The following is a 26,977-nucleotide window of genomic DNA, read 5'->3' on the forward strand; positions in this document are numbered from 1 at the left end:
TGCATTGGCAGGCGGATTCTCAACCACTGCACCACCAGGGAAGCCCTAGAAGGCTATTGAGACATGCCAGTAAAGGGCTCCAGACCTCAAACACGGGGCTGTGGCTCTGGGAGGCAAAGGAGGACACAGATTGGAGGCAGGCTGCCTTCAGGGTGGGAAGTGGGGGGAGGGCAAAGGGGAGAGAGGGAGTCCCACCTGACCCCTGCCTGTTTCAGGACCTGAGGGGAGGGAGGCATGAGGAAGACCATCAAGTTGGGCCTGAAGAGCCAAATGGAGGCTGGGCCCCTCTTGCAGGAGAACCTAGAAGAAGATCAGATGTAGGAGAAGATAGCGACAGGGGACATTTAGGATGTCAAAGGGGCCTGGGACTTGGGGGAAGATGACTGCAAGCATCTGGCTCCCACTTGGAGGGGAGTATGTGAAGCTGGGAAAAGGAGACTACGATTCAGATCCCTCCAGTTGCACACGCACACGGACACATGCATGGCTACATATGGACACGGACGTGGACACACAAACAGTCTTCTTCGGCAGGAGGCAGAAAGTGTGGTGGTTCAGAGATTGGGCTCTGGAATCCAGCAGCCCTGTCCCTGTGACTCTGGGAGCCTCAGCCTCCTCACTGACAGAAAGCCAATGACGCTAGCAGTTAACTCAATATGGTTGTTGTGATGACTTGATGAGATGCTGTATGCCAAGGCTGGGCACAGAGCCTGGCACGCAGGGAACACTCCATAATGGTAGCTCTGAGTAATACTAAAAAAAATGTGATCTGACTTCTGAAGCCAAGGAGCCATAAAGTATTTCATTCAGTGTATCTCACTTCTGAAGCCAGAGAGTCATAAAGTATTTCATTCAGTGTTAGGAGACAAGTCCACGGGAAGGCATGAAACCTCTCATTTGTTGCTATCCACTCCGGGTGGCTTTCTCTGGGTGTGTCTTGATGAGTCCTTTGCCTTTTATTTCTAGGACTCCTGGAGAAATGACAGTCCCTTGCTGCTGCGTTTAATTGGAGAGGATCTCAGAGACCCGAGATTATTATTATGACACGTTAAATGCCAAGCTCTTCGAAAGTCTGCCGTTGCCCTCGCTGTCACCCTGAACAGCTCTGAGAACCCAAACCCTGCAGCCCCCAGAGTGTGCCTTGGGTCTCTCAGCCAGGCCTCACCTGGGAAATCTGAGTGATGGTGACGTGCAGGCAGCAGGAAGACACACAGTAAACCTAAGAGCCTGTGATGAGCTCAGGAGAGGTGAGTTGATGATATGCTATTTATAGCCCCACTAAGAGGCTCTGGCCGCCAGCTCCATGTGAGGCTGGGTGGAAATGATGCCTTTGTGGAGCTGAGAGCACAGAATGAAACTGGTGATTCATGGGCAGCAGCCACTTGAAATACAAACGCTCCCGCGTCCCAGCCCTGCTGGCCTTTCAGACGCCCACTTTGGAAGCATGTAGAACAGAGTTGCTAGCCTACTGTCTCCAATCTGCATGCCTTTGGACAGGATGCGAGGACAGGCAGTTTCTGCCTCACGAGGGACCTAAGAAGGGCAGCAGTGCTCCTCAGAGAACCCCAAGACCCTGAGCCCACCCCTCCCAGGGCCTGAGCCAGAGCCCAGGTCAGGGCTGAGTAAGAGGCAAGCCCTGGGCTCAGGAGGCCTGCAGGTCAGAGAGAAAGGACCATTCCTGCTCCTGCCCTCTGTCTCCAGGGGCAACACTGGCCACACAGCAGCTTCCTGATGACGCTTGTTCTGCTGAACATACAAATACGTACAATGAGGAAATCCTGGTAGTTTTAAAATTTCACCTCCCCCCATTCCATAGCCCAGTACCTGTCACCTGAAATAGCTGTTGTTTATTTTCCTTGGTAATGTCTTGGCTTCCAGGCCAAAGTGTACTTGGAGGCCCCAACTCAACTCACACTCTGTGAGGAATGTGCTGGGGGTCTCTTAGCTTTGTCAACTAAGACTGGATTGAAAGGGTCGAACCAGGATAATGAGGCATAACTGAGCTCTGGAGCCAGACTGTCTGGGCTCAAATTCCATCTCCACACTTGCCAGCCATGTGGCCACCATCACATTCTTCTCTTAGACCCAGTTTCCTCCCTGGTAAAGTGGCGGCAATAACAGAACTTACCTCAGTGGGTTGTGGGGAAGAGGAAGAGAAGGAATGTATGTGAAGCGGTCAGCGCAGTGCCTGGCACATGGAAGGACTCAGTAAGTGGGAGCTGCCACTGCTGCATGCTTGTTCTTGCTGTAGCGTCTCGGCCCTACACTGACACCATAGCCTGTGGCCCTGAGGCTCCTCACGGAGGTGGTGCCCTGAGCCTCAAGAGAGACCCTCTGTCCCTCACAAGCACAGCCCGCATCAGGCTGCCCGGCATGATGGAGTCCACCCCTGGGCAGCTTGGCCCTTTGCGCTGCCTGCCCCTGCGCTTGCCTAGGAATCAAGTGCCTGTCTTTTGGGTTGGCCCTTGCCTGGGCTTGACCACTCTACTCTTCCACTCCTCTGGGCCTGGGGTGGCCCTTGGGGGCATTAACTATCACTGCCCAGTGGAGGACTTCACCTGAGGGCCCCAGGTATTAACTTGAGGTCTGTAGCCAGCAGGTTGCCCACCAAGGTGGGGCCTGGACGGCAGACAGGTTGGGCCCACCTCACCTACCAGCTGGACATACAGCACAAACTGCTGAGTCATGAAGGCCCATGAGGCCTTGGCTGTTTGTACGTTCTCTCATCTCTAGCTGTCAGCCAAAACATAATTGTAGCTGTCACTTTGGCAGCAAGATGCTGTGATGTGTCCTAATACAACTGCCTCTGCTCCATGGCAGTGAGCTTTGGGGAGGTGGGAGGAATCTGCAGCTGCTCCCATGGAGAGAGCCGTTCTGGAAAGTGACCTGTGCGATGTTCAGCCACGTGCAGCCTCAGGGGTGGTGTGAGCACCAGGGTAAGGCCCTGCATTAGAACAGGCACTGGCACGCCTGCATCTGCATCTGTATAATGCAATTCTGAAATGAGGCATTTTGGGCAGCTACAAGGGCTTGGAAAACAGCCTTTAGACTTACACAGAAGTTGGACTCCAGTGTGCCTGGGCTGAATGGTTAGACAGGGGGGTACATGGTGTAGGGAGATGGTGCCAGAGGTATACCTAGGGCCAGATTGTGAAGCAAGGGGCTTGAAGGCCAGGCCGTGGAGCTTGGACTTGATCCTGCAGGTAATGGGGAGCCACTGAAGGACTTAAGGGAGAGAGTGATGTAGTCATACGACATTGAGTGTCTGGGCTCAAACATCCAAAGTAGTGGCACTAGGCGTAAAGACCCCCCCCACCACAGCAGTGGTGTGCTGCGTAGGAGAGTGTTCTGGAGTGCATGGGGCAGCAGCCGCAGGATTCGGGGGTGACTGCAACTCTGTGCTTAGTGGGTAAGTGTGGGAAGGGTCAGCTCTAGTCAGGCTAGCTGCAGGTGTTCAGCACGTGAGAGGAGGCTCATGCCTTCCTTCTTCCTTGGTCCTCCTAGGCCAGAGTTCATTAATGAGGCACCTGTGTGCAGATGTGCCCAATGCAAGGGACTGCACACGCTCATGCCAAAGGTCAGGGGAGGCTCCTGGGGCTGAGAAGTGGTCCCACTGCCTGTGGGTGTTGCCTCCCTCACCACACACACACTAAGAAAACAGCAGAGACAAATATCCAAACTTGGGGAAATTCCCTAGAAGGAAGGTTCCATCCTCATGAACTTAAAAAAATGCCAATTCATAGGCTGGTTAATGAAGACAGAGAATATGAAGTGTTGGGAGCCATTACTAGTGGGTGAACCACCCATGGGCATGGAAGCCAGAGCATATCTGGACCATCATGTAAGTCAGGAGGAAGACAGGATTCAACTGACAAAAATTGTGTGTACCCTGCTCAGAAGTGCGTTGCTGTGCAAGCAGTGGTTTGGCAGTCATTCTTCCCTTTCAGCTGCAAGCCAGGGAGGGCGGGATGCCTCTCAGTTGTCAGGAGAGGAAGGGAAGGGGGAAGGAATGTTCCCATTCTGGAATGATCTTCCATCAGTGTTCCCTGAGTTGGGCTGCCAGGAAGGCGGAAGGGAGGGGATGCGACAGGTATTGAACAGTGAGGAAGGTCCCTCACCTGCACAGCCCCTGACACAAGGTGTGTGTGGAGGGAGGGTGCCTGGAACCCTTTGGCCTGTGGGTGGAGCCTGAAGCTTATCCTCTTCCCTGAGGACAGGCAGCACATTGTAACCACCACTGGCTGCCCAGGGCTGGCTTGGAGCAATATGCCAAGATGTAGTTTTTCCTATTTGGTTTGCTTTTTCCTTTAAATTTTAACATGTATCAGTTTTTTTTTTTAATATAATATACAATCAGAAAAGTTCAAACAACCATATGTACAGCTTAACAAATAATTATAGTTAATGTTATTATTTTTTTTATAGAGAAAAGTATAAAAAAAGAAAACAGACGGCCCTTAAACCTTTGCCTGACCAACCTCCACTGAAATTCTTTTAACATAGTTTAAAAATTAAAATAGTACAAAAAGATATAAAATGAAAAGTAAGTGCCTCCTCCCTCCCTCTTCCCCACAGGTGAACACTAACAGTTTCTTGTGTATCCTAAATTTTTTTCTCTGCATCAATAATATTTCTGGAGTATGTGATCACACAAGATTTGTCTGTATTTAACAATAAATTTTAAAAGAGGATATAATCATGTCTGTCCCAAGATATAAAATTAATATGTGTCAAAGATTTAGTTTAACTCATTAATTAATGAGAGAACCACTAAAACATTACAACCAATTCAAAGGAGAACTCAAACTATCACACATGATAGTCAGATAAGGAATGCTGAAATCATTTCAGAAATGGATGCAAAATTGGTCAGAATCCACAAGGCAATAGTCAATTGTCTTCCACTAGACACAATCTGTATAACTGTGAACAGGAATTATTTGCATTACTATCAAGGTTTTACAACTTCACTTCCATCTTTAGAGCTGAGAAATATCTAGTCAAAGACACAAAAGGCAGAAAGAACCTAGGTGGGTAAGTTATTCAGGACAACCACTAAATTTCAACATCTTTCACAGTTTTCCCTACACTTGTAATTGGCTCCCTACCTACATCCCTCCTTGGAATTCGCCTGCCGACAACCCCTGCTGCCCTGTTTGTACCAGTTGATATGCTGTACACGTTCCAGGTGATGGGCCAGGGCTGAAAGCCTAGCCTGGGAGAACCAACAATCACCCAGGCTGAGCCAGCCAAGTGCTCCCAAGGCCCTGACACTCTGCTTCTTTGGTTGCGGGCCCTGGAGTTGTGAGTCAGGCTGACTCAGAACTGGCGGTCATGTTGGGCCTTGTAAAAGATGGTTAAGGGTTTTGTGAAAAAGGGAAGAAATTAGAAATGCAGGGAGAAAGGGCTTGTAGTCCAGCACAAAAGACAAAATGTTTGTCTAATGAGCTTCCAGTTCCTGGGATGACTTCGTGCATTTGGATTCTGTGAGAGTCCTCTTTATGCTGGCGTCAGCTTGGGTAGTGTCTGTTCCAATAATTCCTTACCCAAGGGAGTAGCTGACATGCAAGATGTATTATGACCTAAGGAGCTGGGGTGGTGTCTGAGGCAGTTTCCCACAGAGCCCAGGGTCTGTGTTGGCACCACGGGGCATTATGTCAGCTGCAGAGAGCAGGGGGCAGAGTGGGTCTATGATACAGTAGAAAAGAACAAATACCTGCCTCACTCTGCATCCTTGTACAATCACCTCATCTCCTATGAACAGGTTTTCTTATCTTAAAAATGGGGGACCATGCTCCTTTCTGGCTTCCTCCCTGGTCCCCATGGAGGTCCACTGGGAGGCATGGGTGTGAGTCTACTGCCCAGGCCAGTCATGTGGTAGGAACTAAGCCCACAGCACTGGCAGGATGGGAGAGCTCAGCCCCTCTGTGCAAAGTGCTTTGGGAGAAGAGGTTTTGTGCAGAATGGCCAGTCATGATTAATTGATGGGAGGCTCTCAGGCAAAGGATCAGATTTCACAGATAAATACACACACACACACACACACACACACACACACACACACTTTGGCTCTCTTGAGAAGGAAATGTTCATTCAGCATAAGGCAAGCATATCTAAATCAAGATTTTCCATACCTTCAACGGGTTCCTTTCCACCATCTTCATTCATTCACTGAGCATGTACTGAGCACCTACTGTATGATGAGCACTGTCCCAGACACTGAAATCATGAGACAAAGTGTTAGCTCCTGCCCTTGCAGTGTTGGGAAGCAGACACGCAAAATGAGCTTTACCAAGGAGTGTGATAAGAACAGAGAGAGGAAAACAAAGGATATTCTAGCAGCACTCACCCATGACCCCAGTGTGGCATCGAGGATCCTCAGGGCATGGCCAGAGGAAAGTCTAGTGTTGCTGGAGTGCCATGGAAAGTAAGGGGCTGGCTGCAGTGGGGCCAGTCATGTGGGGACTCGGGGGCCTCAGAAGAAAGTCCATACTTCACTCAAGAAACTGAGTGCTGTGGTCAGATTTGTACTGTAGAACTGTCACTCTGGCTGCCCGTGAAGAGTGGTTGGAGGGGAACAGATTAGAGGCATAAAGACCTGTTAGGAGGTGGCTACAGGCATCTGAGCAGGAAGTGATGACCTGAACTGAGTAAAACAAGTGGAGGGAACTGATTCAAGAAATGTTTTGGCCAGGATTTAACCTGAGAAACGAGACAACGATGACCGTCAGATTTTCAGCAAGGACAACCATGTAGTTAGGGTGTCGCCATCACAGGAGAAAGAAACCCCAGGAGGAGAAGCAGCTTTGGGGGAGGGGGATGGGCTGGACAATGGTGAGTTGAGTTTGAGACATGGTGAGTATGAAGGACCTATGTACATGCAGGTGGAAGCAGTCTGAGGCAGATGGACACACAGGTCTGAAATCTAGGGAGCAGTTCAGGCTGTGAAGCTGGAGGGAATGTGGGCACAGACAAATTTACATGAGTGTGGTTGGGGAGGAGAGGGCAGGGGAAGAAGTGGAGGGGTATCATGCCCTTCGGCCCTAAAATTCTCACCTGCTGAGAATGAGGGTGGGGAAGGGGCTGAGGGCAAGGAGAGGATGCTTGGAACACCTGTTAGGGGAAATACCAGAGAATCTGACCTAGGCCTAGCAATACAGGGGCCCTGGTGGCTTTGGAGGTCATAAATCTGCATTGGCACTGACCTGTCCTCCTCAGGGTCTTCTCCAGGACATAGAAGGCAGGAAGGTTGGTCGGCCTGTAGTACTTGGGCTGCAGTCTTACAAGACAGTTGTGGCAGAAGGTTCATTTCCTTTTGAGTGTGTAGCAGAGAGAGCTAACTGTTCACCAAAAAAAAAAAGTGTATCCCTTGCCCTGCCATAGAACAGAGTTGAGGCTAGGAAGGGGCTTCCCAGCAGAGGCTACATTTCCCAGCATATACCCCTCCTCTCACATCTGTTACATCTGAGAGGAGTCAAGTGACACGTTCTTGCCCATGGAATATTGATCAGGGATGACATGTATTTTCCAGCCCCAAATAGTTAAGAAGCAGATGTGCCTTCTCCACCCTTCTTTTTCTCTTCTAGTTTGAGGCCCCCTTGGAAACCACATGTTGGAGATGGCAGAGCCACAAGGTGGAAGGATCCCGGTCCCTAAATCATCACTTGGAGGACACACACCACTGATCAGGAACACCCACGTGAGTTGTTTGTGAACAAGAAATCAACTATATTGTCTGAGCCAATATACATTTGGGGATTTGTTTGTTATAGCATCTAGCATTATCCTAACTAATATAGGGTTTAAGAAAATTGTTGGTTGTTCAGATGACTCTGATGCGGCCAGACTGGAGAATCAATTGAAGCCTCTCGGGACAGAAAGTCTTTGTTAAAGTGCAAGAGCAGGAGTGGAGAGCAGACTGGAAAAATCTAGAAAGCAGGAGGTCAAGGCCTCTGGTAGAATTCAGGAGGCTAAGATTTCAGACAGAGGCTATCCTGCAGTGTGGCAAGAGCCAATGGGAAAAGGTAAGGAACATTAAGCAGGTCCGGGAACTGTGATGCTGGGGGTCAGGAATCATGTTGGATGGTTAGTCCACTTGGAAATTGTTGTCTGTGACAAAGCAAGACATGGGGTGGAGAGAAAGTGTCAGAGGGCTGGCCACTGTCTTGCAACCAGGGCAATGGGAAGAAGTGCTTTAGTTAAAAACTAGACTAACCATCAGGACTGCCATCACTAAGCCCTGTCAGCTGCCATGGCTGAATGGATCTGAGTAGGGTGTCTCATCATTGGTGAGGATTTGTTCATTAGGCCACAGAGATGCACACCTGAAAGCTGGTCCATGAAAGGAACACCTGTAAATGCTGAGGCAGGCTAACTCCATCCAGAAACAGAAACAGCCAGACCCACAGCAAGAGTGCTTTCTTCAGTTGGTAGAGCAGCTTGGCACTCTCGAAATTGCTTATTTACACATCTGTTTGAGCCTCATGGACATCCCATATAAAGACAGTGTCCCTCTGTGCCAGGTAAGGTCACCAAAGTGTTAAATAAATGATAGCACTCAGGAGGGAGTGGAGCCAAGGTCTCCTGATCCTTGGCCAGTGGTCCTCATTATAAAATTCCTTTTACAGACATTTTTAGACATTAACTACCCATCATCTTGGGAAGATTTAGGCCTCAACATGCCCCTGGCAGCAGGAATGACGGGGATGGCCTCCAAAGGCACTTCCAGCTAGCAATTCTTAAAAGAGTTTCTGAATGAGTAGTTCCAAAATAAGACTAGGAATAGGAATGACAGAAAACTCAAAATAATAGTTGTGAAAATAAGATAAGTTTATGTCTCTTAAAAAAAAGTCTGATGTAAATGTAAGGGTTGCTATGGCCCTCCACAATTTCAGAGGGTCAAGGCTCCTTCTATTTTGTTTTTTTCCTCTATTGTTGTGTAACAAATTACCTCAAAACTCAGTGGCTTATAACAACAATAAGCTTTTCTTACCTCACACTTTCTGTGTGTCAGGAATTCAGGAGTGATTTTGCTAGGTGATTCTGGCTTAAGCTCTCTCATAAGGTTGCAGTCAGGATGTCAGAATGGAGCTGTGGTCACTTGATGGCTTGACTAGCACTGCAACATTGGTTCTGGTTGATGGCAGGAAGCCTCAGTTCCTCACCACCTATAATCCTCCATAGGGTTGCTTGAGTGTGCTTACAACATGGCAGCTGGCTTCCACTAGCCTAGAACAAGTGCAGAAGCTGCAGTGTCCTTTATGAAGTAGTCTCAGAAATCACACTATCATTTCTGCAATATCCTGTTGGTTACACGGGTCAGTCCTGTTGAATATGGGAGAGAATGAAACAAGGACATACCAGTAGTTGAGAATTACTGGAGGCCATCTTGGAAGTTGGGCTACCACATCTGCCATCTTCAGAGAGTGGCTTCATCCTAATATTCTAATATGGCTGCTCTAATTCCAGCTATCACATCACAGAACGTACTTTATGGCTGGCATGAAAAAAGGAGAAAGGAAGAAGGGCATGCCTTTCAAGAAGTTGCATACACTATCCTACTTATAGCTTATTGACCAAAACTTAGTCACATAGCTGGAAAGGAGGCTGGGAAATTTAGTATTTATTTTGGATGCCATGTACTCAGCTAGACCAGATATTGGGGGACACTTGGCAGTCTCTGACACATCAGCAATGTCCTGTGTATATTTCAAAGGATGGTGTGGGGAGGGGAGCACAGAGGACATCACTATCTTGGGTTACTGACCTGGCTAAGGACTTCTGACCCATCTTGTCTGGGAAACGTGTGTGTGTGTGTGTGTGTGTGTGTTGCAGGGACAGGGGAGGAGTGCAGATAAGTGCTTTATCCTGTAATTAGTGAATCTCAGTGTCAAGAGAAAATAGTCCTTAGAAGAACTCAGGAGACAAATGAACATTAAAAACAGACTGAGTCCTAGAAACCCAGCCAAGAGTGGTCCCAAGAATTAAGATGATCCAGAAAATGAGAAGATCATCACAGGAGACACTGTGAGAGCAGCCTCATTCTGCACCCAGACCTGCAGGTTTAAATAAATTCTAGGCAGCCCAACTTATGATCCAAATGCAGAAGCCCAGATGGGCAACTCTACCAGCTGTGTTTTTAAAAGATCATATGATTCCTGATCAATGAACCAAAGAGACCAAATGCAAAAGTGTTTAGAGCTGAGCTGCAGATTTGCCCAGAGACCTCTTAGAGACCAGAGCCAAGGCTTGAGCAGCCAGCTGGGTGCTGACTCAAGCTGGGGGGTGAGCCCGACATTGGAGCCTGGCTAAGCAGAAGATGAGCCATCAGCCAGCCAGAGAATTCTAAGGCTTGAGAAGCCCACAGAAAAGCTGCCCTGGCAGAAGGAGGGCAAGGCTCTGACTTGGCCGAGTGGCCGGTGACAGAGGGCACTGTCATCCTAGAGGAATGCAAAGTCTGGAGCAAGAAGCCTACAGCTGGGGCATCCAAGGGGGCAGCTGGTACTGCCAAGGCCCCTGTGGCAGGGGCTGGCATTCTCTTCACTGCCAACGCCTGCCTGGACCTTGGATCCTTATCTTGAGGGTGGAAGAGATGGACTGAGGATTCAGAGGTGCTCGCTTCATGGAGGGTGACTACAGTCTCCTACCCGCCTGGCTAGTCTCGCGTGCCCTGCCCATAGCTCAAGCTGGATCATGTCCTGGGTCCTGAGTCCACACCAGGCCATCCAGATGGGGTGTCGGGACACCCTGGGTAGGCAGCGTGCTCACTCACCCGGGTCACAACCCATGCTCCTTATTGTACATGGGTTGTCAATCATCGCCACATTGCTGCTGCACAAGGGTCAACCTCCAGAGCAGTGAGGGATCACCACGGCTCCAGCCTTCCCCACTCTGCCTTGGCCCAAGTGCCAAGGTCACCGAGAATTTGGGGGACCTCTACAGACTGCTACTTTGAGGACCCTTTCAAGAAAGACACCTCCAGGTGTGGCTGACATCAGGCTCCAACCTCAGGTGGGGGTAGGGGGGTGTTGGAGGCTAAGGGTGGGCTGGTAGGGGGTAGTTAGGAAGGGTAAAGCATCCCAAAGTGGCCTGGAATTGGCCTGGGAAATCCAGGACTGTGCTTTGTGGCTCTGTTGCAGCAATGCTTGGTGAGCACCTGCTCAATGAGGCAGACACTCGGCTACCCCCGGGGACACAGAGCAGAGGAAGGCTCATATGAAATCACACCAGACCATAAATAAAGCAAAACAGCAGAGGGTGCAATATGCAGTGATAGGTTAAATACAAGACACAGAAACAATGGAGGAGGGGAATGTGCTGGTAGAGTGGTAAAGGGAAGCTTCACTTCACAGAAGAGGTGGTACCTGCAAGAAAGAACAGGAGTTCCTCAGCCACGATGGGGCCAGGTGAGGAAGGGAATCTAGGCAAAGGGAACAGCAAGCCCCAGAGCTCTTAGCTGTGAGACCACCAGCGGTAGAGGAAGAGATTTTCCTTGCCTGATGTGTTCATTAGACTCTGAAATTTCTGGGCCCTTTCAGGGTGCAGTAGCCTTGATCTCTTTCCATTAAACAACTCAGAGGAGTCAGAGAGGGGAGAAGATGCTCCCTCCCTGCTCGTCGGGTTTTCTTTCAACTTTGAGTCCTTGGTAGCTGGTCATAACAGGGGGGTGGGGAACCATAATTATGAAGAGGAGAAGGGTTCTTTGATCTTGAAGAACCTGCCCAAGGCCCAGTCCGTCTCTATGTAGGTCCTCAAGTGACCTTGGATGGCCCCTTAGGCATGACTGCCCCCAGCAGCCTCTGATGGGGCAGGAGGCAGGGCTGGGAGGTGCACTGGGTGGGGCACTCTAGCCTACCCTCCCTGCTGTCAGACCCAGTCTGTTGAGGTGTCTGGGCCTCTCTGGAACCCTTGGGAACCCCCAGCATTGCCAAAGCACCGTCCTGCATCTTGCAGGTGGCCCTACAGTGTAAGAATCGTCATCTGGCTCATGCTGACACATCCTAGTAATTTTTTTGGTGTGTACAGGTTTGCTTTTCCTCTAGGACCCAGGAAAACGTGATATGCAAATGAATCACCAGGTGACCCAAAATCAAACAGCTGCTCTGGAGTTCTTCTGTTAAGACAAAAGGAACTGGAGGCCCCAAGAGGTCCACCTCCTTTCTGGGTCAAGGTGGGCAAGTGAGACTGAACCAGAGTTACACTGGGATGTCACCCTGTCTCTGGCTACAGGTGGACCAGGAACCTCAGGCAGAGCTGCCAGTGCCCAGCGAGGCTTTGGGAGGATTTGTGGTGCAGGTGGCAGGTGGGTCATCAGTGCTGAGGTCCTGGCCAGCCCAGCTCATTCATCCAGGAACCCCTTTCCCCTGACTGTTGCTCTTCTCACTGGGATATGCAAATAGCCTCCTGGCAGGCCTGGCCTTTCTCTCACCTATGCCAGCTCCAGCCCCAAGGCCTAGCTCAGGTCACATCTCTCTGGTTCAAAAACCCCTTAATATAAACTCCTTGGTCTGGCATCCAAGGCCCTACACACTACAGTACTAAACTCACCTCTCACCAGTCTTCCATAAACTCCTCTTCCAGCCCAGTGTGTGCCCATCCTTTTTGTCCTCTTCCCCTAAAGGTCTCTCATCTTTGAGCCCTGGATCTTGCCTTTACCGGGTCCAAAGGTCCCCTTGCCGCTGCTGCCCTCCTGACCAGGCCCAGCTCCAGTGCCGTCTCACCTATCAAGTCTTCCTTGTCACCCTCTGCCCTCCAAACCTATGGCCTACAAGCTGGAACTTTTTACTAGATTTGTATTGTTAATTATAGGAGTGATACATGCTTGTAAAAACATCCCCACATTATAGAAGCATACACAGTAAAATGACTGTGTCGTCCCAACTCTCCTTTCCCTAGAACTCACCCTAATCAACAGTCAGGCATGCACATGGGTGCCCGTTTTACACAACAGGAGAGGGGGCCCTCGAGAACTTTCCATCACCACTTGACATGGCGGTGGCAGGGTGGTGGTGGGGAGGAGCAGAGTTGGTGGAAGGTTTCAGAGAATGGTGACTTGTGTTGACTTTGGAAAAAATCACTGGCCTCGAGGTCAGTCTGTGGGACCCCTTGATTTCTTTCAAAGAACAGAGCCCCAGGGAGGCATTTCTAGTTCACAGGAGGATATTCATTCTGTTCACCCAAGAGCCAGACACTCAAGTTCAAAAGGCAGCCAGGCTGCTTGAGAATCCTCTTGGCCTAGCACAACCCCCACTATAAGCCCGGGCCGAGCTGAGCAGAAAGTCAGGCAGCTTTAATGGCACGGTCACTCGGTCAGATGGAGAGACGCAGAGTTTGAACGCTGGCCTGCCTTTCTCCAACCTGGGCCCTTGCCTGGCCCCTGTAGGTCCAATGTTCTGGCTGGTCAGCCTGGAGCCCTCTACCCACCGTGTGCCCTGCTGGCGAAGCAGTGAGTCTCCTTACAGCATGGCTCAGAAGAAGAATCCGCCCAAGGGACTACTCACCCTCCTTAGAGTAGGAACTAGAGGCAGAAGCGGGGCTGCGCTGGCATCTCCTTCTCCAGAGGTTCCAGCCCATGTTTCTAGGCAGTTTGAGCAACAGGGGATAGACGTCTTCCCTAAATAACCCGAGGTACCACATCTCTCCCCCACACTCCAGTTCAAATAAATATTTAAGGAAGAGAAGGGACTGCAGTACACCAAGGTGGGAACACCTAACCCCAATTTAGAGATGTCAGGGAAGGCTCCAAGGTATTGGCATATAAACTGACACTTAAAAAATAAGCAGGATGTGGCCAGGTGAAGGTGAGAACAGCATTCCACACAGAAGGAACACCACTGGTAAAGGCCTAACAGTGAGAGGGAGCATGACTTTGGAGAAACTGGAAATTCACTGTGGCTGAGCCTAGTGTGTGAGGGGGACATGGAGGGTGTGGGCTTGGAGAGGTCGACTGCTTGGGTGTGCAAACCTCAGGGCTTTGTCCCAGTGGCCAAAGGGAGTCAAGGAAAGGTTTTAAGAAGATAAGTGACATTTCAGACAGATGACTCATAGACCATGAGCTGGAGGTGATAAGTTTGGAGGAAATGAATGCCTTTGGGTGAGCAATAATGGTAGCCTAGACTAGGGCAGGCACAGTGGAAGATGAGAGGAAATAGAATTCAACACAGCATGTGGGGGTGAGGAAGAGGAAGGCGACCCTGGCTTAGGTGTTGAAGACATAGATCACAGATCGACAGTCGCATTCAGCAAACAATTATTAACTGGACTGGACTCAGGGTATAGGGATCTGGAGGTCCCCACACACTTTCATACGTAAAGAATTGAAGGCCAGTGGCCAGTGATAAGCCCCAATCTGGCCATCTAGCCTGCTGACATCAGTGCAGACCTGATTGGGCACCCAAATCTTGATTTGGGCATATCATGTACACACAGAGGCTGCTAGACACCATAATCCTGAAGCAGACACCCCAGGTCCACAGCCGACCACTCTCAGCCAACCCAGTGCTCCCCTGACCTACAAGCCAGATATCCCCAGTCAATCAGCAACACTCAGAAACTTTGTTTTTTGAATACAGAACAGAGATAGTTCATGACCAACCCCATTTCTCCCCCTTCCCCAACCTAGACTCTCTGCTGGAACAGTTTTTTGTTTGGCAGTAAAACTTTTCTACTCAGCACTCAATCTTTGGCCTCTAGTCTTAACTCAAGCCAGAGGCCTCCACCAGCCACAGGGCCTGAAGGGGCTTCAGCAAAGTTGGATACACCTTATATGTTCTTTGCACAATTCTGATATTCTATACTCTGTGGTCCTTCTTTGAGCTCTCCTGGGCACCTGCGGATGCAGTGAGCAGCCCAATAGGGGCTGAGGGTGTTATCTGAGGCCATGAAACATGTGGGCATTGGGCTGTGGGGTATGGTGGAAGAATACAGGTAGGAATCCCAAACCCTTGGTTATGGTCTCCAGCTCCCCAGGTGACCTTTCCTCTTTGGGCCTGTCCCTCCAGCCCCCAGGCCTTTGCACATGCTGTTCCCTCTGCCTGGAATACTCTTCCCCTTCCCCTTTGTCTGTTTGACTCGTCCTTCAGGTCTCTGCTTTCTCAGGGAACACGTGACTTTTTTTTTTTTTAATAAATTTATGTTTTTGTTGTATTTATTTTTGGCTGTGTTGGGTCTTCATTGCTGCACGGGCTTTCTCTAGTTGTGGTGAGCGGGGGCCACTCTTCGTTGCGGTGCGTGGGCTTCTCATTGCGGTGGCTTCTCTTGTTGTGGAGCACGGGCTCTAGGCACATGGGATTCAGTAGTTGTGGCATGAGGGCTCAGTAGTTGTGGTTCGTGGGCTCTAGAGCACAGGCTCAGTAGTTGTAGCGCACGGGCTTAGTTGCTCTGTGGCATCTCACTGACTTCTTGATCCAGGTCAGATTCTTTAGTTAAATACTCCCATAGACCCATGTTCCATTACTTCTTTCCCTTCATTAGGGGTTTTTGTTTATTTGTTTGTTTGCTACCATCTGCCTCCCCCAGCAGACTTCCATGAGAGAGAGTTTCTGTCCTGCTCACTGTTGTATCCCCAGACCCTGGCAAGGGACCTGTCCAGTAGTAGGCACTGAATGAATGCATGAATGAACAGATGGATAGATTTCACTTGGTAAAACAAAAGCTCAATTGGATGAGACCCTTCCCAGCATTGACGTAACCTTCTAGGCCTCTATCGTTTCATCTCTGAAATAGGAAGAATGTTCCCTGCTGGCTGCTTTACTTCAGTATCTAAAATGACTCCAGTTAGCCTGATAAAGTTTGGGATGCTTTAAAAACAACTGGGATAAAGGTTCCTATTTGGCTCAAGGACCTTATTTTCTGACCCCTGGTCACATATATATGAACAATGAGAGAGAAATTCAGGCTGTGCCAGAAACCCCTGGGCCCTCTGCCAGAGTTGCAGTTAGACAACCCCTTCCAGAGGAGGATGCGTGGCCAGAAGCCCCAGCCATGCCTCCTAGAGTTAGGGCGGTAAAGGCTCTCCTGTGTTCCCATGACCCGGCAGGCAGGGTGGATGAGTGTCACAGCTCAGAACTGGGAATGGTGCCCCATCAGGGGCTCAGAGTCTACTCATTTATCCTTCTGTCTGTCTTCAGTGATGGACTGAGTGTAGGAGTTTTTCTGAGGCAGAGCCAGAGGTATGGCTTAGGGCCCAGTGAATCATCTCCCAAGAGTCTAGGCTGCACAAGAAGGCTGCCTGTGTCCACCATTGCTTTCACTGCTGCAGGTGGACCTCACCTGCTGAGGTCCAGATCTGCTTATAAGATGCACCAGGATGAGGACACCATCTTTATAATCTTCACGAAGAGATTCTGCCCAGCCATCTTCTCCCTGAGGGCCCAGAACTACACATTCCTATTCCCCACAATCTTGAGGGAACTTGCTCCTCCTGGAAGGGGTAGCTGGCTGGACTGGAAGGATGACCTGGTGAGGGGCTGGAGTGAGACAGAGTCTCAGCCACATCAAATTTTGCGCTAATATCCCTAAGAGCCAGGATAGGGAGTACCAGGTCCTAATAAATCAATAAGGTTTTTCAAGAGCTGAAAAACCTAAACGAGGAAAAGGAGGAGGCATTTGATTCTGGAGGAGCCTTTTCAGTGGCTTAGGAATGCAATGCCCATTATACAAATGGGTAAACTCCTGCCATGGAGACCTGTCTCTGATGGAGACCTGGGAAGAGCCAAAGCTTTCAGTATTTTAAAGAAGGGTAGCCCCTTGCCCCCACTCTTCAATGTGCTAAGTCTGTGCCTTCTCCTTCTGCTCAGACCACCATTCATCCTTACTGCACTGCTGGTTCCTGGTCACCTTGGGACACCCTAGCTGGCCCAGGCCCTCCTTAAACAAACTCACAAGAGTCAATACAATCACTATCAAAATCCCAACAATGTTTTCTTCAGATATAGAAAAATCCATCTTAAAGTTCATATGGAATCTCAAGGGACCCTGAATAGCCAAAACTATCTTGAAAAAGAACAAACTTGGAGGTCTCGTATCACCTGATTTCAAAACTTACTTCAAAGCTATAGTAATCAAAAGAGTGTGGCACTGGCATGGAGACAGACATATAGACAAATGAAATATAATAGAGAACCAAGAAATAAATCCTCGCATATATAGTCAAATGGTTTTTGACAAGGGTGCCAAGACAATTTAACAAGGAAAGAACAGTCTTTTCAACAAACAGTATTGGGAAAACTGGATGTCTACACGCAAAAGAATGAAGTTGGATCTTTACTTTACACCATATACAAATATTAACTCAAAATGGATCAAAGACCTAAACATAAGAGCTAAACTATAAAACTCTTAAAAGAGAACATAAGGGAAAATCTCCATGTCATGTCATTGGATTTGGCAATGATTTCTTGCAAATGACACCAAAAGCACAGGCGACAAAAGGAAAAATAGATAAATTGGGCTTCATCAAAGTTAAAAACTTTTGTGCATCAAAGGACAATACCAATAGAGTGAAAAGGAAACCCATGGAATGGGAGAAATATTTGCAAATCATATAAGGGGTTAATATCCAGAATATATAAAGAACTCCCACAACTCAACAGCAAAAAACAAACAAACACCAAATTTAAAATTGGACACACAACAGACACTTCTCCAAAGAAGATACGCAGATGGCCAGTAAACACATGAAAAGGTGTTCAACATCACTAATTATTAGGAAATTCAAAATTAAAATCACTATGAGATACTAATTCACACCCATTTGGATGACTACTATTAAAAAACAAAAAACTAAACTGAACAGAAAATAACATGTGTTGGTAAGGATGTGGAGAAATTGGAACACTTGTGCATTGCCAGTGAGAATGTAAAATGATGCAGCTGCTGTGGGAAATGATATGGCAGTTTTTCAAAAACTTAAAAAGAATTACCATATGATCCAGCAATTTTACTTCTGGGTATACACTTAAAAGAACTGAAAGTAAAGACTTGAACAGATGTTTTTACACTTGTGTTCATAGCAGTATAATTCATAATAGGCAAAAAGTGGTAATAACTCAACTGTACGTCAGTGGATGAATGGACAAACAAAATGTGGTGTATACATAAAATGGAATATTATTCAGCCTTAAAAAGGAAGGCAGGGGCTTCCCTGGTGGCTCAGTGCTTAAGAATCCACCTGCCAATGCAGGGGACACGGGTTCGAGCCCTGGTCCGGGAAGATCCCACATGCCGCGATGCAACTGAGCCCATGTGCCACAACTACTGAGCCTCCGCTCTAGAGCCCACATGCTATAACTACTGAAGCCCGTGTGCCTAGAGCCTGTGCTCCGCAACAAGAGAAGCCACCACAGTGAGAAGCCTGCGCACAGCAACGAAGAGTAGCCCCCGCTCGTTGCAACTGGAGAAAGCCCGCGTGCAGCAACGAAGACCCAACGCAGCCAAAAAATAAATAAATAAATAAAAAATTTTTTTTTAAAAAAAGGAAGGCAATTCTCATATATACTACACTATAGATGAACTTTGAAGACATTATGCTAGGTGAAATAAACCAGACACAAAAAGACAAATACTGTACGATTCCACTTGTATGAGCTATCTAGAGTAGAGTTCATAGAGACAGAAAGTAGAATGGTGGTTGTGGGCTAGGGGGAGAAAGGTATGGGGAACTGTTGTTTAATGGGTACAGAGTTTCATTTTGGGATGATGAAAAAGTCCTGGAGATGGATGGTGATGATTGCTGTACAACAATGTGGATTTACTTAATGCCACTAAACTATACGCTTAAAAATAGTTAAAGTGGGGGCTTCCCTGGTGGCGCAGTGGTTGAGAATCTGCCTGCCAATGCAGGGGACATGGGTTCGAGCCCTGATCTGGGAAGATCCCACATGCCGCGGAGCAACTGGGCCCGTGAGCCACAATTACTGAGCCTGCGCGTCTGGAGCCTGTGCTCCGCGACAAGAGAGGTCGCGATAGTGAGAGGCCCGCGCACCGCGATGAAGAGTGGCCCCCACTTGCCGCAACTAGAGAAAGCCCTCGCACAGAAACAAAGACCCAACACAGCCATAAATAAATAAATAGATAAATTTTTTAAAAAAAAGACTCACTTCTGTCCCCTTCTCCATGCCCCATCCCCTTCTCCGCTCACAGAAGTGCCATAGGAAAAAAATAGTTAAAGTGGTGAATTTTATGTTATGTATATTTTACCACAATAAAAAAAGAAAAAGTTGAATGGGAGTAGGCACCTGAATCTGTAAGTGTCCTCTTCTGAGAGCTTACTCATGACCCTAGGAGACAGTGGGAGGGATGGGGGCAAAGGAAGGGGGCTGTCTGTTCCCCACCTCTACCACCAACCTCCCTTTATTTCTACCTCTCTAACTTGTGGTCATTTCACATGTCTTGTTCTATGTGTGTGGTCTAGATTGTGACTGTCATTCTCAAGTAGGTAGACTCAAGAATAAAGAAATATGACAGCAAGAGGTGACAGGTGTTGGGGGGATAGATTCAGGTTCAGCAGGGATTCTCAGAGCCTTGGAGGGGGTTGGCAGATTGAAAAGTCTTCCTAGTCTTAAAAGATGAGTAAGTGACAGTTAAGAGGCCAGAGAGATGGAAGAGTCATAGTCAAGCTAGGGGCACACAGAATGAGGCCACGGTATCTGAGTTCTGTGGTCAAGGTAGCAGGAGATGGGGCTGGAGTCAGATTGGGCAGGACATTTACCCAAGGGGATCACAGCGCCCTGGAGGGTTTGTAGTAGGAGTGAGACCCATTTGACTTACATTTTGAGATGCTCACTCTGGCTGTTGGGTGAAGAATGGACAGCAGGGGGCATGGGTAGGAGCAGGCAGACAGTGAGAGGCTGCTGCAGGCATCCAGAAGAGAGGTGGCGGTGGCGTGGCCTGGGTGGTGGTAGTGGAGGTGGAGGGCTATGGACAGATTCTTGAGGTGTTGGGAGGGAGAGATGCCAAGGCCTGTGGCTAGATTGGACATGGGGCTGAGGGGCTCGCTGCCCAGGGGTCTTGGGTGGATAGGTGGCTGGTAATACCATTTACTGAGATCTAACCAGTGGCGGGACAGGTTGAAGGGACAAGTCTGGCACCTGGTTGCTGAGAGATGAATGGTCAGTTCACCTTTGCTGGTTACACATCACAGCTCTTATATTCAGAAAGTTCTTCGAGTCTAACCCTGACCTTCCAGCTGCAATTGGAGCTCCAGCCATTCCAGGTTGCCCTTGGTGAGTCTGCTCGGTGCTGAGAGGTGGTGGGACTGAGGCATGGGCTAGCGGCCAAGGGCTTGGGTGGCAGGTGTGCCTTTTGCATGACCGCTATTAAGCATATCAACCTGTGGTGCCTGTCAGACTCAGACCCAGGGAGCCCATGCCAAGGTGCGTGGGCTGGAGGACCCGGTACAGGAGCCTCCTGCCCCAAGCACTTCAGGTCCATACATGCCCCTCATCCTGCCTCTGGAGCCCTCTCTGAGATCAGAAGCATCCCCCAGGGCCCTCAAGAAGGGCTCTTCTTCATGGTTCCTTCAGAGGTAGAAGGTGGAGAGCAAAACCTCTGATCTTGATGCCAGACACAAACTCCAAGAAATTACTCACCAGAGGGCAAAGCTTCAGAACCGCCGGAAAAGGGCCCTGCCCCACAGTCTGATCAGAATAGCTGGTCAGCAGGGGCTGTGGCACAGGGGGCTTTCAAGGTTGGGGCCAAGGCCCTGACTGGGCACAGCTCCTTCCAGAGCTGGGCTGCCCTATACCTCATCTTACCAAACTACAACTGCGACCAGGGAGCCATAGGCAGAAACCCCCTTGGATCTGCCCCCCTAGCTGACCAGTTGGGACCCTCAAAGCCCCCAGACCTACCCAAGACTGACTTGCCATGTGTTTGGAGTCCCATCAGTGGCTTCCTCATCCCTGATCCCTATCGTGCCCTTCTGGAAAGTGTCGATCAGTGCCGCAGCGGCCCCCATCCTGGAAGCCTGCTCCCTGACACCCTCAGGGAAGGGTCCCAGTATTGGCCTCTCATGAGCTTCCCATTCCCAGGAGCTGTGATCAGATGACCAGCCTACTCAGGTTTCCTTCTCCTGTCCACCCACCCACCGCTTAGCTCTCCTGGGCCTGGCTCACAGCCATGTCTGGTGTTAAGGCCTGCCAAAGGGTAAAGGGACGAGCACTGGGGAGGGAAGAGGTGACCGGGGTTCCAGCTAGCTGGGACAGAGCCAGGGAGTTGTCCCAGCAGAGATGACATTTTGGGAGTCATTAAATCTGAAGGAACAGAGTGGATTCACCAGGGTGGCAGCTCCCCCCCTCCTGAGCAGAAGCTTGTGTGGTGTAGCCTTGAGAGGCAGGCCTCTAGGGGAGGAGCCCTTTGGTAGGGTGCTCTTTCCCCATGATGCCTCCTGTTCTGTGCTTTCGCAGCTTGAGTGGTGAGGACGCCTTCCTCATGGGAGCAGGGTCTCTAGGATGCTCAGCCCCAGGCCTGGTTCTGCCCTGAAGCCACACAGAAACGCCTGCCCCCCATCCTCCTCCCCACAATCCTGTGAGCTCCCTCAAACCACCCACTCCTGGCTGCGCTCCTAGATTTGCTCCAGAGAGCTGGATGGGGTAGGAGGGGCCTCACTAAGTGTCCAGGGTCCGCTTCAGGCAGGGGCTGGGCCTGGCCGTGTGCAGAAGTGTTGTGGGGTGAGGCCGGCCCGGGACCCACGAGAGGCGCCAAGAGAGGGGCTGATGGCTAGAGGGGTGGGCCATTGGGGGAGACTCAGCCAGTGTGCTCTCCCAGCAGCCACCTCTGACGGCTCCAAGGGCTGCCCTAAATCCTACTGTCACCTTCATCTCCATTCTCCGCCACCGCCAAGAGCCCTGGTCTCTCAAGGGTGAGCCAGTAGGTGAGCTAGCGAAGTCGGGACCGCCCCCTCCCTTCCCGCCACCCTTCTGCCTCAGGTTCTGGGCGTGGGACAGAAGTGCCCATCCCTGCTTGCCATCCTACTCTGTGTGGTAAACAATGTAACCCACATGCCAGGCCGCTTCTGCCCATGAGATTGTGTCCTGTAGCTCTCCTGGGGGCATTAGTGCTCCCCCTACTTCCATGTCCAGACCCTGGCCAGGGTGTGCCCTCCATGCCTAGGGAGCCCCTCAGAGCTTTTCAGGGGTCAGGCCATTTGTCTCTCTGTTCCTGGTAATGCCCTGGGAGAGGAAACCCAAATTCCCTGAGGATAGAAGGTCAGGCAGTCAGGGAGAGATGGAGAAGGGCACATTACCGAGAGGAGTGAGTGGAAAGGTGCAGACCCTCTTCCCCTTGCCCCTTGTTCACCACCCTTCTCTGGCCAGGTGATTCTCCCACTTGCCACCACAGCAGTCTCTGGGAGGAAAGAGGCTGAAATCTCTAGGATCTCTGGATATTTGGAAAGATGGGGTCAGGGATAGGAGGACTGCTAGAAGAAACCTCCAGAGAACAACCATGACCTAGGATGGAGTCCCCATGGGCCTGTCAGCTTGCTCTGAAACTGGATGGAGGGCAGCTTCCATAGGGGCCTGAGGAACCCCCGCCCTCCCAAAGGATCCTGATCTTTGCTAGGTCCTGTAGGGTCAGGCTAATAACCCTGATACAGCCTCCCACGCTGTTAGATGAGCCCTCAGGGAGTCAAACATCTGGGCTTCAGTGTCACTTTGGCTACTTGCCAGAGCTTCGTGAGCTTCTGCCCCTCTCTGAGAGCCTCAGTTTCTGCATCTTTAAAATCGATATTATCATTCCAAGGGCTCAAAAGAAGTTGGCTTTGTTCCTAAATATCTCCTTTCTCTGCCAGTCATTCATTCCAAAAGCCCGCTCTCCTTATTAGCGAGTTCTGGTTAAGCATTGCTCTAGTCAGATACTCTTGAAAGGTGGTTGGGGGCACAGTGAGTTTCTCATCTTTTGGGGAGGATGCATTTTTCTGATGCCATTGGGCCTTCCAGCCCCCTTCCCCAGTGCTGGCCATGCCCCCATAAATTGAGACCTCTATCTAGGCAGCACCCTTGCCAGCACCCTGTGCTATGCCCAGATGATTCCAATCCAACGGACTGCAGCCTGGGCAAAGATGTCAACACAACATTCCTTTGCTAATGGGAGCCTAAGCTGTCATTGGCCCAAGCAGGACTCTGACACTCAGCCATGCCACCCTCTATTTCAACTGACACCTGTTGGCTGAGTCCTTATTTTGCGCCAGGCACCTTGATAGGCTAGGAGGCAGGGAGTGGGCAGAGAGGAAGGTTAGCCATTCCATTGCCCCGACCGGTCCCCAGAGACCAGTGGTATCCTCATACACATGGCATTGAGGTTCCATGCTAGCAAAATCCTCAAGGTGGGGACTTTCCCCTGAGAGCCAGTCAAGGAGGGCAGGGAGGGTTCAGCCAGGTCTCCAGACTCCCTCACACCCTTAATGAGGTGGCAGTGCCATCAGATGTCTGGTCCAGCAGGCTGAACAGAGAGAGCAGTCCTCTCACATTTAAGAGAAAATAGGATGTTGGGTTTACTATCAGGCTCAAAAGCAGGGAGCTGGCAATAAATCAAGAACTGAAAAGCTATGTCAGTGCTTCAAACTAAATTTCCAAGCCCGGGAAACAATTGCACATTAAAATCCATTGGAGGAAAAAAAAAATCTATTAAGATTTCAGGAGAAATGCTTTGCTATAAATTAGATTTTTCTGCCAACCAGGATAATTCAATAATTTCCCCTTGACATTCTTGAGATTGCTCTTTGGGGGGAATTATGATGCTTTGAAGTTGGGAGCGATTTGTTTCCAAGAAAAGATGAAGAGTTGACTGGGAGTGGAGGTGAGAGGGCAAGGAGGGGACTCTTCTACTGAAGGGGAAGGGGGCCCCCTTTGCGGGCTCTGTGCCACTGGACAGAGATTTTCCAGGATGGCCAGGAGGACTGCAGGGCAGCGCTTTGACCAGGGGATGCCCCAGGCCAGACTTGACTCTGACAGGAGAGTGTGTATATGTGTGCGGGGGTGTTTGGGGAAGATCTTGGGGTCCTCCAATATCATCTTATAGTTAGGGCAGCCTCAAGTCTTACAGCTTTCCTAAATAACTGTCTAAAACCTTCCTCAACCCTTGTGGAACCAGAGCTGCTTTCAGGTGCCCAAGGTCACTTCTTAGTTCTGCGTGCAGGGTAGGCGGAGGTGGCTGCCTGCCTCCCAGTCTTCCTTTCTTCCTTTGCTGTGCAAGATTCAGCACCAGCCAGGACCCCTCCCTCACATCTTATTTATCTCCTGTAATTTGGGGCTTTGATCCTAGCCCCTATCAACCCTGGTCTCTCTGTACAAGGTCCAACACAGCCATGATGCCAAATTGTCTCTGGTTGGCCAAAGCCACTCTGACTGGACAGGACAGCTGGCAGAGGAGGGTGCCAGGCAAGGGGAGGGATCTTGGAGGACTAGGCACAATCAGACAGGCCACTGGGTACCAGCCTCCAAGACAGGTGTGGGGAAGGGGCAAGGGACCCAAGTCAGAACTTGGGTAGGACAGGGCTCCAAAGTCAGCCAGCCTGGCTGTGAATTCTGGCTCCTCCACTGGCAAGTGTCTTAACCTCTCTAAGCCTTGATATTGCTATCTGTAAAATGAGATAATACTAGTACCTACCTTATAGGTAGAACTAAATGTGACAATGTGTGTGAAGCCCCTAGCACCATGCCTGGCACGCAGAGGTGATACACAGTAGTATCTTTAGGACAGCTCTTCCCACTGCAGGAAACCCATCCCCTGCAGCCCCTGCTCAGGCCCCCTTCTCTCTCCCTTCTCTCCCACCAAAACTTGCCTGTCCTTGCGGACTTACCTCCTCAAACAGAACCACGAAGAATGATGTTTGCCTGTAGAGCTGGGCTGCCCGCTGAGAGCCATCACACAATTGTGCTTGGGAAGACTTTACCCATGGTGGTCACTCATTGTTGCTACCAACTACCCTCACAGGAAGGTTGGTTGATGTTTAAATTCTCTCATTTTGCAGAGGACCTGGGAGGTAAAGTGACACTGTTCAAGGTTACATATCTGGGAGAAGAGGTTGGAGCTGGGACTAGGGCCCAGGTCAGACCAGCTCAACCAGAGGCAGTCATTCATCTTAAAATACATCCTTCTTTCCATCCTTCCTTCCTTCCTTTCCTCCTTCCTTTCTCCCATGAATCAGAGCCTCCCAGAGCCCACACAATGGCCACTGGGACAGAGTGGCAAACTGAGGCAGGGATGCATGGGCGTCATCTTCTTTCCAATATTCTCTGAGTCTCCAGAGGGAAGATCATGGAGCACAGCAGAAAGAGGTCAAAGGGGAAGGAAGTGGGAGAGTCTGGGAAAGTTTCCATTAAAGCAGCTGTCAGAACAAGCCATTCACTTGGACACTGCCTGACTCATAGAATAGAGAAATTTGGGGTTTTAAAGGTCATCTCATCCCACCCTCTTTTTGAATCATTTCTTCCACAGGTGCTCCGCCACCCTAGATAACAGGGAGCTCACTACCTTCCAGGGCAGCCCCAGGGTGCTCTTTGCTCCTCCACCCCTTCTGGGGCTCAGACTTGGCTTTCTGTGGCACAGTCCTGGCCCTGACCCCACACAGGCAGGGGCCAGCCAGCAGCTTCTCACTTGGCAAGGTCCCAGGTTTGGGGAGCTAATCTTTGAGCAAGGCAGGGGCTTTCTGGAGACTGCGACTCTCCAGAGGACAGAGCTGGGTGCTGTCAGGCCAGTGTTCCCCGGGGATAGCCCTGTTCCTAGGAGTTTCCCCTCAAAGTGGAGGTCAAAGGGAAACTTAGGGCTGGGAAACTTTGCCGCCACCTGAAACCAGGCTGGGAGTTCAGCAGACACGTAATCAAGACCACTGCAATTGCCTCAAAATGATGAATATTTGAACTGAGTTAGCCCCAGACCAGGGGATGTCCAGGTTTCTGGTTTTGCCTAGGGAGGAACCCCCCAGGGGACCTGCTAGCACCTGGAGGGGCAGGACATGGGAGACATGGGAGCTGGGAAGGGGCAAGAGGTGTCTGGGGGTTTGGAAACTGTGGCCCTTACCATTCAGTAGCTGTGTGACCTTGAGCAAGTCGCTCGGCGTCTCTGAACCTCAGATTCCATGTCTCTTAATGGAGGTAATTGTGGTGCCTGCTTCAGAGCCCTGATGGAGGTAACAAGACACGATGCCGGCAAAGTGCCTAACACTTAGTGAGCGCTCTGAAAGTGCCAGCCTTTGTTACTATTTGCAGCAGATGGGGAAACCCGTGGGAAATCCGGACGCCTCTGGGAAGCTGGGGGTGGTGGGCCGGAACTTCCCGGAGCCCTGGGGCTGGGCGGGGCGTCCCGGGTTGGGCCCCGCCTCCTGTGTCCCGTTCCTCGGGGCCCGCAGAGCTTCCTTGCAGCCGCCGCAGCTGAGTCACTGCGGCCCGGCCGGCCGTTGGCCTTATCTCAAGACGTGTCTGCCCCTCGAAAGCCCCCGGCGTACCCGCCCGGCTACAGCTAATTTGCGCCAAGTCCCTCCGGCAGTTCTGGAAAAACTCCCAGGGTCCCATAGCTTTGGGGTCCTGAGGAAGGAGGGAACCTCCTTCCAGGCTGTCTGGAGGTATCCAGGAAGCCCCTTGCCTAGAAAAGTCTCCCTGTGCCTACCGGCACTGCTCCTTTCTTTCCACCATTAGCTAAACTTTCCTTGGGAGTAAGCATTGTCTTCTGCAGGTTTCTCTTTTAAAATGTGCATTCCCACTCAATGCTTTAAAGGGGAAACCAGAAGACTGGAGAATGGGGCGGATAGACCCTAGGAGCCAAGAAGGGGAGGAGTACCGAGAGGCCGGCCTGGGATTTGGCTGCCTCCTAGGCTCCCTCAGGCCCCGCCTGCCGTCTCCCAGCCCCCTGGACTCTAGGGGAAGTGGTGGGAGGGGGAGGGGGAAACAGAGCTGACAGACTCTGTAAACAGAGCTGGTTTGGGCCTCGGCCAAGGACTGGGTGTCCTGGCCCAGGCTGGGTGTGAGGCCCATCCGCGGCT

At 50.3% G+C, this 26,977-nt stretch overlaps 1 protein-coding gene and 1 long non-coding RNA gene across 2 annotated transcripts in view; one reads left to right on the forward strand and one right to left on the reverse strand.

Moving 5' to 3' along the window:
* Nucleotides 1-917: 917 nt before the first annotated feature.
* The window catches only part of JADE2 (jade family PHD finger 2), a 120,032-nt gene continuing 93,972 nt past the window's right edge, over nucleotides 918-26,977 (forward strand). Inside the window, exons 1-2 of the mRNA XM_057540157.1 lie at nucleotides 918-1,247; nucleotides 7,587-7,699. Coding sequence (XP_057396140.1) covers nucleotides 7,610-7,699 — 90 coding nt within the window. The 5' untranslated portion in view covers nucleotides 918-1,247; nucleotides 7,587-7,609. The remainder of the gene's footprint in view (nucleotides 1,248-7,586; nucleotides 7,700-26,977) is intronic.
* Nucleotides 8,851-26,153, reverse strand: LOC102998036 (uncharacterized). The gene is made up of 3 exons (XR_450152.2): nucleotides 26,020-26,153; nucleotides 24,800-24,975; nucleotides 8,851-9,324 (listed from the first exon to the last, which is right to left on the reverse strand). It is a non-coding gene; the product is annotated as an uncharacterized LOC102998036 (long non-coding RNA).

This window comes from Balaenoptera acutorostrata, chromosome 2 (assembly GCF_949987535.1).
Source record: "Balaenoptera acutorostrata chromosome 2, mBalAcu1.1, whole genome shotgun sequence".
Classification (NCBI taxonomy): Eukaryota; Metazoa; Chordata; class Mammalia; order Artiodactyla; family Balaenopteridae; genus Balaenoptera; species Balaenoptera acutorostrata.